Source organism: Aethina tumida, chromosome 1 (assembly GCF_024364675.1).
Source record: "Aethina tumida isolate Nest 87 chromosome 1, icAetTumi1.1, whole genome shotgun sequence".
NCBI lineage: Eukaryota > Metazoa > Arthropoda > Insecta > Coleoptera > Nitidulidae > Aethina > Aethina tumida.
In genome coordinates, this window is record NC_065435.1 from 2,282,340 (window position 1) to 2,294,989 (window position 12,650).

At 33.8% G+C, this 12,650-nt stretch overlaps 1 protein-coding gene across 3 annotated transcripts; it reads left to right on the top strand.

Moving 5' to 3' along the window:
• The first annotated feature begins 3,948 nt into the window (after positions 1-3,948).
• On the top strand, positions 3,949-12,580 carry LOC109601391 (scaffold attachment factor B2). Of its 3 annotated transcripts, none has more exons than XM_020017644.2 (12): positions 3,949-4,245; positions 4,374-4,449; positions 4,502-4,593; positions 6,548-6,664; positions 6,770-6,812; positions 7,378-7,486; positions 8,044-8,326; positions 10,474-10,701; positions 10,756-11,294; positions 11,435-11,853; positions 11,905-12,028; positions 12,226-12,580. In XM_020017644.2, the coding sequence occupies exons 1-12, from the start codon at positions 4,123-4,125 to the stop codon at positions 12,371-12,373; spliced, it is 2,301 nt and encodes a 766-aa protein (XP_019873203.1). In that variant the 5' UTR covers positions 3,949-4,122; the 3' UTR covers positions 12,374-12,580. The 3 variants fall into 3 exon arrangements, with proteins under 3 accessions (XP_019873203.1, XP_019873211.1, XP_019873195.1); XM_020017652.2 differs by having other exon boundaries at positions 3,950-4,245; positions 11,444-11,856; XM_020017636.2 differs by having other exon boundaries at positions 3,951-4,245; positions 11,435-11,856.
• The last annotated feature ends 70 nt before the right edge of the window (positions 12,581-12,650 follow it).

Consider the following 12,650-nt stretch of genomic DNA (forward strand, 5'->3'; position numbering starts at 1 on the left):
TATTTATTAGAAAAATATATAACATTGAAAATTAATGATGAAAACGATAATTACAATGATTGTTAGTATGTATAGGACAATACAGAAAAATAAAAAAAATAAAACGGTCAAAAAAGCTTCACGCACCCCTTTTAATTCCTTTAATTATAGTCAACGGAAAAAATGGCAGCCTATACTCCTCTCCCTCCGTGTTTTGCATGTTGCAGGGATGCTGTAAAAACACACATCTTCTATTTCACAAATCAAATAATGTTTTATTTTTTGTATTCATTTATTATCTGACATAATTTGTGACATTTTTAAATAAACCTGCACCATATTAATATTTAATAGATGTTAATGAATTAGTTAAACAAATTAATTGATTTATGATACTTACATAATATATATTTTTTTAATAAAATTAAATTGTAATAAAAATTATTTTATAAATGTCAAATACTAGTTTTATAAAATACATAAAAGAATGTTTGAAATTCTATTTAAAGATTAGTTTCTACCGTTCCTTATTTTCATACAAATGCGTTAAATGTTTGCTATTATTTGAAAACTAGTTCATTTTTTTTGTTGTTTTTTTTTTTAACTTATATAAATATTAATTTCGTTATCTTAGAATATAATTATATGTATAAATAAGTTATATGATGATTTTTTTAATGGTATGGGATGAATGTAAAAACAATTTTACACTTAATTTAATATATTTAGAAATTTAAATAAGCCTTGTGCCAAAATAATTAATAAATAAATCATATGCAAAATGTGTGGAAAAAAGTGGCGTTTTTATAGCTGGGAAATTTTAGCTGGCATTAGAAACGTCGTCCGCGGCATAAAAAATTGAAACAAACCGCTGTATTTTTTTTGTTTGTCTGTTATATCATTAAAAATGTAAATTTCTTCCCGGATAACCTTGCAATAGTGCAAGACAGAATTAATGGGACAGCTTTGTGCATAACCGCTGGTTTAGGCATAGGTCATTTTATTAATAACCCATTAACAATTCCCAACTAATTAAATTTGAGGAATCGGAATATGGATTTGAATCTTTGGACATGACTTCGAAAACAAACCACACACTCGGGAACATATTGTGTGCATACAGACTGAATTTAAAAAGGTAAAACCAATGGTTTTTTGCTGCCGTCCCAAGCATATCATAAAAAAGTTGAATGTGGGAACTCGCATGCGGTTGTTCGGTTGTTCTGGTCGGACTAGACAAAAAAAAAAAATGAGAAAAACACAGTAGGTATCGTTCGTTTCTTTCGTTAGATTCATTTTTGTTTTTGTATCATTTTTATTCAAATATTAATTAAGATGTTTTTCGCATTTTTCTGCGATATCGACAAAAAGAGGTACCGCACAAATGGAATGTACGGCCTTCCTCAATGGCGGCAACACCAGCTATTTATGTTGGATTTGTCTGTTTTTATTTTAGATGCCGTGCCACAAGAATGGACGAAAGGACAGACAATATTCTATTTATTGGATTATATTATTTTCCGTTCAACAATCTAACTGAAAATATATTTTATTCACAAAAATTTAGAGTCAGACTCAATATTTACTTATTTCAAGATATATACAGGTTGTCCCAAATTGGTTGATTAGATAGAGAAAATCTAACCTAATTGTTTAGAGCTTAGTTTTTCAACATTGCCTCAGGTGGATTCTGAAATATCTACGAAAATTAAGTTTCTGCAAATTTCAAAAAAATGTAACAACTTTTATTAACTTATTTTTAAAAATTGTAGTCTTTACTTAATGTAAAAAATGTACAGTAGGGGTCTTTATCATAGCAACTTTTTAAAATGTAAAATATTTTAGTCACAACTTTATTATTTAATGTGAAGTATTAAAATAATGTTAATTTACGATTGTCGTTTTATACACTATTTTAAAAACTGATACATTCTTATTCAATCAAATTTTACACATATTTTTCTGTGCCGAACTGAACATAAATATTTTCCGTTCAACAATCTAATTAAAAATATATTTTATTCAAAAAAATTTAGATTCAGAATCAATATTTTTAATGTGTCAATAACTAATTATTTCGAGATATATACAGGTTGTCCCAAATTGGTTGATTAGATAGAGAAAATCTAACCCAATTGTTTAGAGCTTAGTTTTTCAACATTGCCTCAGGTGGATTCTGAAATATCTACGAAAATTAACTTTTGGCTAATTTCAACAAAATGTAACAACTTTTATTAACTCATTTTTAAAAATTGTAGTCTTTTTAAAATGTTAAATATTTTAGCCATAACTCTTTTATTTACTGTGAACTGTTTAATTAATATTAATTTACTGTATGTTAAATGGAATATATTTTATATATAAATAAATAAATAAGAGTCAGATGTATCAAAATGTGGGGGTGGACAGGGAAGTCAATTTTCCTTCATCTAGTCTGAAAATACTTACAACAGCCAATGACAACCAATTTGAGATACTTTGTACGTAAATAGTTTGTTTAGCAACAAGCAAAGGATTGAAAACTAGTAAATTATTAATTAATAGCATCTGTAAATAAATAATTAGCTAAAAAATTAAAAATAGTATAATAATAATTAAATATAATATCAATTGTTCAGAATTAAGTTATTCTATTTAATTGTTCAGGTTGGTCCTGAAAAACCGTTATCGTTTTCAGAACGAGTAAATGGACGAGGGTCTTAAGATAAAGGCGAACAGTTAAACGTATTCATCATCGGCGGGTTAATTTTTTCACCATATTGAAATTAAAATTCGTTGAGCGCCGTCTTAAATTATATAAATCCACCCCAGTGTTTTGTCCTAAGGATGCTTAAACAGAAGGGTCAACGTTCTAAAAGGATAAGCACAGTGACCGGTTATACTCCCCTTTACGGTATGTAAATCGTCGCGTAGAAAAAAAATAGACGCCGAACAGTACGCAGTTACCTGTGGAGAATTGTGCCTTAAGATTAGGCCGGCTAGTTCGATTTTTTTCCGTACAGGAAGGGTTGTCTGAAAAAATGGCCAAAAAAGTGGTTTTACATTTGGTGAGAACCATCGCGTATTTGACTTTTTTTTACGAGGGCAACTCACCTCGGACAACCCGGGGGAATATCTTAGGGAAATTAGGAGAATTTTAATTAACTTTTTGTTGCCCTGTGATGTGTATGCATCTTGTGATTGATCATCATTTATAAACGGCATATGAGTCAAAATGTTATATCAATTTTTAAAATAATTATATATGAATATAAAACATTATAAAATAAATTGTTTGATGTAGAATGTATAATAATTTATACTACTAATTATTATACAGTGTGGCCCATTTGAAAATGGGACACCCTCATAAAATATTTATTTTTTGTCCGAGTTTAACAAACTTTTTTTTCAATTGTAAAGCATGAAAATGTGTACTTATAGATAAAATGTCACGTTTTATTAGCTCAAAACCAAAATCTACAGAATACTTTATTAGTCATAAAACTTGAAGAAATCATATCAGCAATTTTTATATAGAAGATCTAACTACACCACTGAAATGGATATATACTAAATTTCATAAAAAACTATGCATATTTATCATTCTGTGAAAATTGTTAAAAAATATAATACATATTAATTAATTTTGTGTCACACAAAATAATTGACTAGAACGACGTGTGGTCAGATCATTTTGTATTAAAAGGCGCAGCGCAAATTTGACGCGAAACATCTTTTTGGTTTAGCTACCCTTCAATAGAGGGCATGTTTCGTAACACCACAGTCAATAAGCACACTGGGTTGTATACTTTGAGTGCAATGTGGTGCAATTTATACCTACTCTTTCGTTTTTAAAACCATTAGAAATATATTAACAAATTGAATGCAAATAAATCCGATCGTTGTATGTATAAATTTCGGTAATAAATTTAATGCCGTAGCCTACATAATTGAGGTAAACGCCAGGTAAAATGTATTTTTTTATATTGGCAGCATTTGTTGTGGGTGTTTAGTCTGTTGTCGTTTGACTTGAGTAAGTTTAGCCGCCATGTTAAAACAGTTGAAGGTGCGACAAATAGTGAACATTTAATAAATTTTTGTGTTTTATTTAAAAGCTGGCCTAAAATTGAGAGACATTAATCGAGCGATCGATTATTTAATATGTCGGAGCCGGAGAGCAAAAAGTTATCTAACTTACGCGTTGTCGATTTGAAGGCTGAACTCGCGAAGCGAGGACTAGATCGCAATGGCGCTAAGAGTGTGTTGATAGAGAGACTATCCAAGGTGATTATCGTTCAATTGTTTTGAAATGTTGTTAGTGTTGCTATTGAAAGTGGTGTAAAAGTATCTGTTGCAATATTGCTTGGGTTCCAAACATGGGTGATGTTTTATCAAAAATTAACGATTTACAGGTACTGAAAGAAGAAGGCGAAAATCCCGACACGTATATATTTGACAATGCTGAAAAGAAGCCCAATGCTGTGCCCAGTAAGTTGACAGTTAATATTATTGTGATGTTTAGTAATTAACAACATTTCAGGTTCAGAAGATGAGAACAAGGCAGAGCCAAATGATAATGAAGCAGTTGCTGAGAATGAGTCAAAAGATACTAATACAGACCCCCCTCAAAAGGTAAACATATATTAATACATTATCAATCTGTCATGTTATGTCAAATGTGTCAAATGCATGTTGTTCTGTAGGTTTCTGTAGTAATATTACTTGGGATACAATTATGGGTTCATGAATTTGAATCTGGGGCCAGTACTTAATGACACTTGATATACTTAATATTTTTATATGCACATTTTTATATAACCTTCTTGTTGTGTAAAGGTTAAGGATGTTAAAAAAAGTGTCTCAACAAAAACCATGGTGACAGAAGTGACAGATTAACACGTTGAAGACCGTATGCCCACCGACGGGCAACATTAGCGGCCCGCGTGCTCACGGGTGAGCACATGACATGTTTTACATGACCGTTTGTACACCAGTGGACATGATTTAAATGTCTACCTCAAATTATTGTACACTAAAAAAATGTTTAAAATGTAATATGGGTAATTAACAATAAGAAAAATGCCGGTCCATGTGTGAGAAATACAATTTTGCAATGCGGTCTTCAACGTGTTAAGGATGCAATTATGGGTAAATGAATTTGAATCTTGGGCTAGTACTTAATGATAGTACTGGAATGACCTAACCTAACCTTGCTATATATGCACCTACCTTATTGTTGTGAAAAGATTTATGCATTTCCTTTTGCTCAGCTCATTTAATAAACTTGTGTTCAAAAGTTAAGGATATTGGAAAAAGTATCTCAACAAAAACCATGGTGTCCCTTGCATATAAAACTCTGATTCAGACATCTCTATGAGGTGACAGAAATGACAATAGATTTACATTGTTAGGGAATTTTGATTTAAATCGAGGGTTAAAAAGAACGAGAATCCAGATGCATTAATAATAATTATGTCTGCTGTGGAAATATTAAAATATCTGAGATAGTTTTATCGAAAATTACTTAAAAACTAGAAAAATAAAGTAGGATCAGAAGTATGCCACCCACTCCAAAGACTTTAATTAAATGTATATTGATTAAAGCTCAATTTCCGGACATTTCTACAGGTTGACGGAGGTGAAAGATAAACATTACTAGAGGGAAATAGATTTAAAGAGTATTTTAAAAAATCTTCACTAGATTTTTTCTCTCAATGCTAAAAAAGAAAGAGAATTCAGGTGCCTTAAACAACTGATTTGGACTATTTTGTTTATACCATGGAAACATTAAAGATCTGAGATTTTTTTCAAAAAATACTTAATAACTACTAAAATAAAAAGGTTGAGAAGTAGAAAACCCACTACAAAGACCTTAATTGAATGCATATTAATAAACTCAAGATGTAGACATATTCACAAGCTGTCAAAATTGAATTATATATAGAAATTGATTATTTAGAGATGGTGAATTTTATTGAAAAATACAAAATTACCAAAATGAGATAATAAGTACACAGCCCAAAGATTTTAATTAAATGCAAATTGATAAAAAACTAAGATCCAGACAACTCAACAATCTGACAAGGATGAAAAATTATTTACAAATTGACTTTGTTAGTGGGTATTTGATTTGAACACAATTTTCAAGTATCACACCAACAACCTTAATTAAATGAACATTGATATTAGATGGATTGATAGAGGAAATTTGATTAAAACTCTTTTCAGGCTCCATAATTTTCTCTCAATGCTCAAAAAGAAAACGAATCCAGTTACTTTAATCATCAGCAGGTGTATAGATTATCTTGTACATGCTGTAGACTTGAAATATTAAAAAATTTGACAGAATTTTTTCTTTATCTATTGTGTTAAATTTCATAGATATGAATAAAATCATCACTGCCTTTATTTACAATCAAGTACAATAGAGGTAATTCATATAACTTTAATATCTTATCTTTTGAACATAAGTTATTATCAGACTAAAACGTAGTCTTTTAGTTTAGTTGTTGATTCAGTTTCATCTTCAACTGATTAATGATTATCCACGTAACATTTATATTAATTGAATAAGTTCTATTCACAGAATGAAGAGGAAGCTCCCGTAGAGGCTGCGCCAAACATGACCGATCCAGCTGATGATATTGATGGTCAGGGACTAAGATTAACTCTTGAAGAAGAAGAAACTTTGCATGATGATGAAGTATGTTTATCAAATGTGTGGGAGCATAGTTTTTTGCTTTAACTATACTTATTTTTATGTCAAATTATTAATTTCAAACATTCAATTAACATTTTTTGATTATAGGGGGAAACCAACAATGACAAGTCCTCCGAAGACGCCGAAGATGGTAAGTGGAATTCACCTAATCTTTATTTTTTGTACGCGTTCGATTTTAAACCTCACAAAAAGTAATTGCATATTGATCTATAAAAGAGGACATCATACACAACGATTCGGACATTATATACAACTTTGGGATTTAATGAAGAACAGCAGTGGAAATCCGTTGAAAAGCTGTGATGAAGCGGCAGAAAAACGTGCAGATTATTATGTGAAGTGTTTGAGTGATTCAGGATTTCATCGCACAGGATAAAGGGACTGCAGAAGATGCCTATTTTCACATCATCATAGACATATGCAATTATTTTTTTCTATAAATTGATTCACGTAATATATACAGACGTCCGTGTATATGCATGTCATTATATTTTTCGTAGTGTCGCAAGTATAATAACTTATTAAGTATATTAGTGCAGTGATCAACGAAGAAAATTTACATATAACATTCAAAATTTACAATGCCGAATTTAATTACATATTAATAAATAAATGATTTTATGTGAAGTATAGAATTGGAGGAACACACTGTCGTATAGTTTTATGTCACAACGATATTTCATTTGTTCCTATAGATAAGACGAACTCATCAATTGAAGCATCCAAGGGGGACGTCAAATCCAAAGAATCTTCGTCTGGTCAAGAAGGATCCAAAGATGACAAGGATGCTGGGAACTCTTCTAGGTTGGTTTTGTTTATTGAATCAATATCTGCTTTCAATTTACTGTGACTCATCAAATGCTGCAACGAAAATGATCGAATATGCTAGTCGTAAATAACTTCCACCGGATCTGCAATCTACAAGACACAATTATGGCAGAAAAGCTAGGATACGTTGGAACTACCAGATACAAGCAAACCAGTGAACACAAGTACTGTTTAAAAATTAATAGAAGATGCGGAGAAAGCAGTAAATCATAAAAAACGCTGGACTAACAGCAGCAGAAGCAGCACCAGCAACACCAACAGCAGCATGTTGATGAGTGATAGAGAACAGTATTTAAGAACAAAATATATAAATAAAAACAGCTGAGCTTCTTTAGTCGCAGTAAGGTATCCATAATAGGCAGGTAATGCAGGCTAGAAATAATCCGAGGAAGGTTCAATCAGTCGTGTCAATTCTAATGATGCTGTTATGAAATGAGTGAGATAGTATGTATAGATGAGTCCGTCACCTATACCATACGTAATCTATCGCACCATTTCTAGACGATTATTAATTTCAGTTTATGTTATTGTAGCGTGAACAGACCGCAGGTCATTCGAAGAGTGAAAGTGCCGCCCAACTTGAATCCGAAGGTCGTGTGGATAAGTAACGTCGCCCAAAACACCAGGGCCAGTGAATTGAAGGCCGCACTATCGGTGGCCGGCAAAGTGACCGGTGCAAAGGTCGTTGTTAACGCAAGATTCCCGGGATCCCGCTGTTTCGGTTACGTAACCATGGGATCTGTCGAAGACGCCGATAACGTCATTGCTAAACTCAATAACACGGAGCTCAACGGGCAAATTATTAAAATCGACAAGGTAAGCATAATTGAGCCTTGCGCATTTATTTCCCTTTGGTTCATTCCCAATAAAACGGCCGCAACGATCGGAGGATGTGAGGAACCAATTTTGATTAGTAGTCCATGATTGTGAGGGACTACTATTATGGAGCATAATCTGAAGGCAGCTTTAAAGTACATCTGTACTAGAATAAAAAGCTGAGGAAGGTCATAAATATTATTCCTGGATGAGCATTGAACTGAAATATAATTTTTCTTCCAAGTCTCCAAGAAGGAAAGAATCTATATGCCCCTTTCAACTGGCTTCTAGATATATTTAAAGATCTAGACAATTGAAAACACACCACCCAGTCCAAAGACTTTAATTAAATGTATGTTGATAAAAACTCAAGATCCAGACATCTCTACAAGCTGACGAATGGGAAAGATTAGTTATAGATGAATATGGCTAGAGGGAATTTGATTTAACAGTTGAAGTTCCTCAGTAGATTTTACTTCCAAGGCTCAAAAAGAAAGAAAATCCGGAAGTCTTAACTAATTGGTTTCTGGATTATCTTGTATGTGCTGTGGACTTGAAATATTAAAAGATTTAAGTGAATTTTATCAAAGAATACTTAAAAGGTACTAAAATGGCTGACGAAGGTGAAAGATTATTTATAAATGAACATTGCTGGGAGGAATTTGGTTTAAATACTATTTTCAAGTTCCCTAACAGATTTTTCTCTTTCAAGTCACAAAAAGAAAGAGAATCCAGTTATTTTAAATAACTGATTCCTAGATTATCTTGTATGTGCTGTGGAGTTGAAGTATTTAAAGGCTTGAGAGAATTTTATTGAAGAATACATAAAAAGTACTAAAATGAAAAAGGATAAGAAGTAGATGACTCATTCCAAAGACCTTAATTAAATGTATATTGATAAAAACTCAGAATACAGACATCTCTACAAATTGACGAAGGTGAAAGATTATTTATAGATGAACATTGCTGGAATGAATTTGATATAAACAATATTCTCAAGTTCCCTAACAGATGTTTCTCTCTCAAGTCACAAAAAGAAAGAGAATCCAGTTGCTTTAAATAACCGGATCCTAGATTATCTTGTATATGCTGTGGAGTTGAAATATTAAGACTTGAGGAATTTTATCGAAAAATACTAAGTACTAAAATGAAAATGGATAAGAAGTAGACAACCCTTTCCAAAGACCTTAATTAAATGTATATTGATAAAAACTCAAGATCCAGACATTTCTACAAGCTGAGGAAGGTGAAGGTGAATGATTATTTATAGATGGACATTGTTGGAGGGAACTTTATTTTCGAGTTCCTCAATAGATTATTTCCCTCAGGATCAAAAGAAAGAGAATCCAGATTCTTTAATCATCTAGTTTTTAGATGATCTTGTATGTGCTGTGGATTTGGAATATTAAATAATCTGAGAGAGTTTTATTAAAATTACTTTAAAAATATTAAAATAAAAAGGTTAAGAAGTAGATGACCCACACCTGAGATTTTAATTAAATGTATATTGATGATCCAAACATTTCTACAAACTGAGAAAGGTGAATGATAATTTATATGGTAAAATAATTCTAAAGTACCCAACCTAGTTCAAAATATTTAATTAAGGGTCACAAAATGTCCTCTGGTGATAAAAACTCAAGATCCAAATGGTTTTTCCAAGCTGATAAAGAACATACATATTTTTCATACAAAACCCAAAAGGAACAGAGGCCTTATTCAAGTTCATCTCTTGAAGCTGTGAAAATTATAAAAATTACGTTGGAATTTCTAGATTGTTCTTTTCAAGACTTTTGAAAAAAACAATCCAGCTTGGTGGTCTTTAGAGTTTTGTGGAAAATTATATAAGAAATACTGGAGTAATCTGAAGTATAGAAACTACTCCAAAGTTGTAAAGACAACACACCATACCATGATGCATACCCACAGGCTTCTTAATATTCAGTGAGAAAAACTGGAAAATTAGTGAATAGTTGGCTCAACTCATCAATTTGATGAACATTTCATAGACTAGACAGTGTGACTAATAATAAATTTATTCATACACCACTAGTTGATGACTTAGGTCGTTGACGGTTAAAATTTTGTGTTGCGCCTTATACTTAAGCTAAATGGTTCGTTTCTAACAATTGTTTGTTGTCGTTTAGTTCGATCACGTACGTGCGGAACAGATGAAACAGATGCGCATGGCGGCCGCCGCGAAGGGACAAGACAAAAAGGACAGTGATAACAAAGAGGAGGGCCACGACAAGACCCGATCCGACTCCGAGAAGTCCCCGAAGAGGGACGGCAACAAAGACGGTTCCACCGACAAAGATAAAAACGGCGACGATAACCGCAACAAGAACGGCGACACCAAATCCGAAGACAAATTCGTAAGACACTTGAACGTTCGCATGTTGTGTGGAACCTAAAACGGTCGTTTACAGAAGCTGCACGACAGGAAGCACATTCACGAGCGCGGCCGACAGAACATCGGCTTCCCCAAGGACAGGAGGAGGGTGCGCAGCCGTTCCAGAGGTCGACCCCACTCGTTGCTCACGTTCAACAAGATCCGCGAGGAACGCGAACGTCAGCGCCTGCGCGAAAAGGAACGTATACTGAGAGAGGAGGGCCGCAGGAGGCACGAGGAGGCGATGAGACAGCGCGACGTGGAACGACGGCAGAGGAGTGAGGCGCAGCGCTTGGAGCGCGAGAGGGAGAAGTTGCGCATGGAACGTGAAAAGATCGAGAAGGAAAAGGCCGAACTGATCAAGCTGGAGAGGGAGAGGCAGAGGTTGGAGCGTGAGAAGATCAAGGCAGAGAAAATGGAGCTGGAGAGGACGTTGATCCGGTTGGAGGAGGACAGAAGGGCGGCTAAAAGACCGGCCAACTTCAGAGACAATTACGACGAAAGGAAGCGCACCGCCCCCGACAGGGAGCACTTTAAGGAGCCTCCACCGCCGCCGAGATTCGACCAGCCTGCCAAGTAAGTATGGTTTGCAGGGATTCCGCTTGTTTGCCACATACGTCAACTCTGTTTGGTTGCGTTTTGTTTATTTTATGTGGAGGACTTAGCGGGACCCAAACGTTTTGACGCATCTGCTTATCACATGCATACAATTACAGACGTTTTAGCACGAAGCCAAGGGAGCCCAGCCCGAATAGGTTCGGCAACTCTAAGGACTATAATTCCAGGATGTCGTACGACAAGAAGCACGATCAACCCTATCCAGACAAAAGAGGTAATTCAAATCGAGAATACGATTTGGACAGAAAGCAGCCAATAAACCCCAGATCCGGCCCCAGTAGTGGAGGAAGCAGTAGCAACAAGTACGATAGGCCCTACGAAAACCGGGATAGAGATATAAGAAATCGGGACGTGCCGATACGCTCAAAGGACAATAGGTTCGGTGACAGAGACCGAGACAGAAGTCCCCACACCAGTTTCAGAACCAACATGAGAGATGACAGGGATCGTCGTTCAATGCAGGACAATAAGGGCGATTTGATGAGCCGAGAACATCGTTACCAAGATAACTCCTCAGGTAGTCTGAACCGTGTGATGATTGTACAATATTAATCTTGTTTGTTTACAGAGCCTAGATTCGATCGCAACAATCAGGGAGGTTGGAATAGTCATCAGTCAACCAAACAGTTCAGCTCAAACACTAAGGATCCATGGCTGGGTGATACATGGAGACAGGAACCTCCATCTGATAGGTAATGTTGTAATATACGGGGTGTCTCAAATTGTTTTTATTTGATTTATTTAAATTTTATGAATTAAAATTATTTAATTACTAAATTTAATTTAGATTTAATTTGTTTAATTTTTTTATATTTAAGTTTTAAGTCGCTCACCTTTATTTATTTTGGAATAAAATGTTTAAACGATTAAATTTTTTTGTTGTTTGCAGATGGAACAACCAGGGTAGCCGCTCATTAAATCAGTTTTCGGGAAACTCAAATTCGGTGCCAGTGTGCCCACCACCGCCAGGTTTAAGCAACTACCCTGATCGATTTGATTACAACAAATCGCTAAATTCTGGAATGCGAAAGTATTGATCTGTCATTACCTTTATTTTAGTACAATAGTCGGAAATTTAAATGTATTTATTTGTTTATAATCAGGGTCCAGATAATAACTAAGACAAAAAAATACATTTAACAAATTTATGTACCCAATTATTATGTCTAACTAAATTTGTATGATTAATTAATTCCTGTATTAAATTTCTTGTTGGATCTAATACATTATTATTTACTCTTTTATTTATTTTCTTGTTAAAATTAATTTCTTGTGCCACCCCACTTCTGTATGTCTTGACAGCTTTGTTTTATT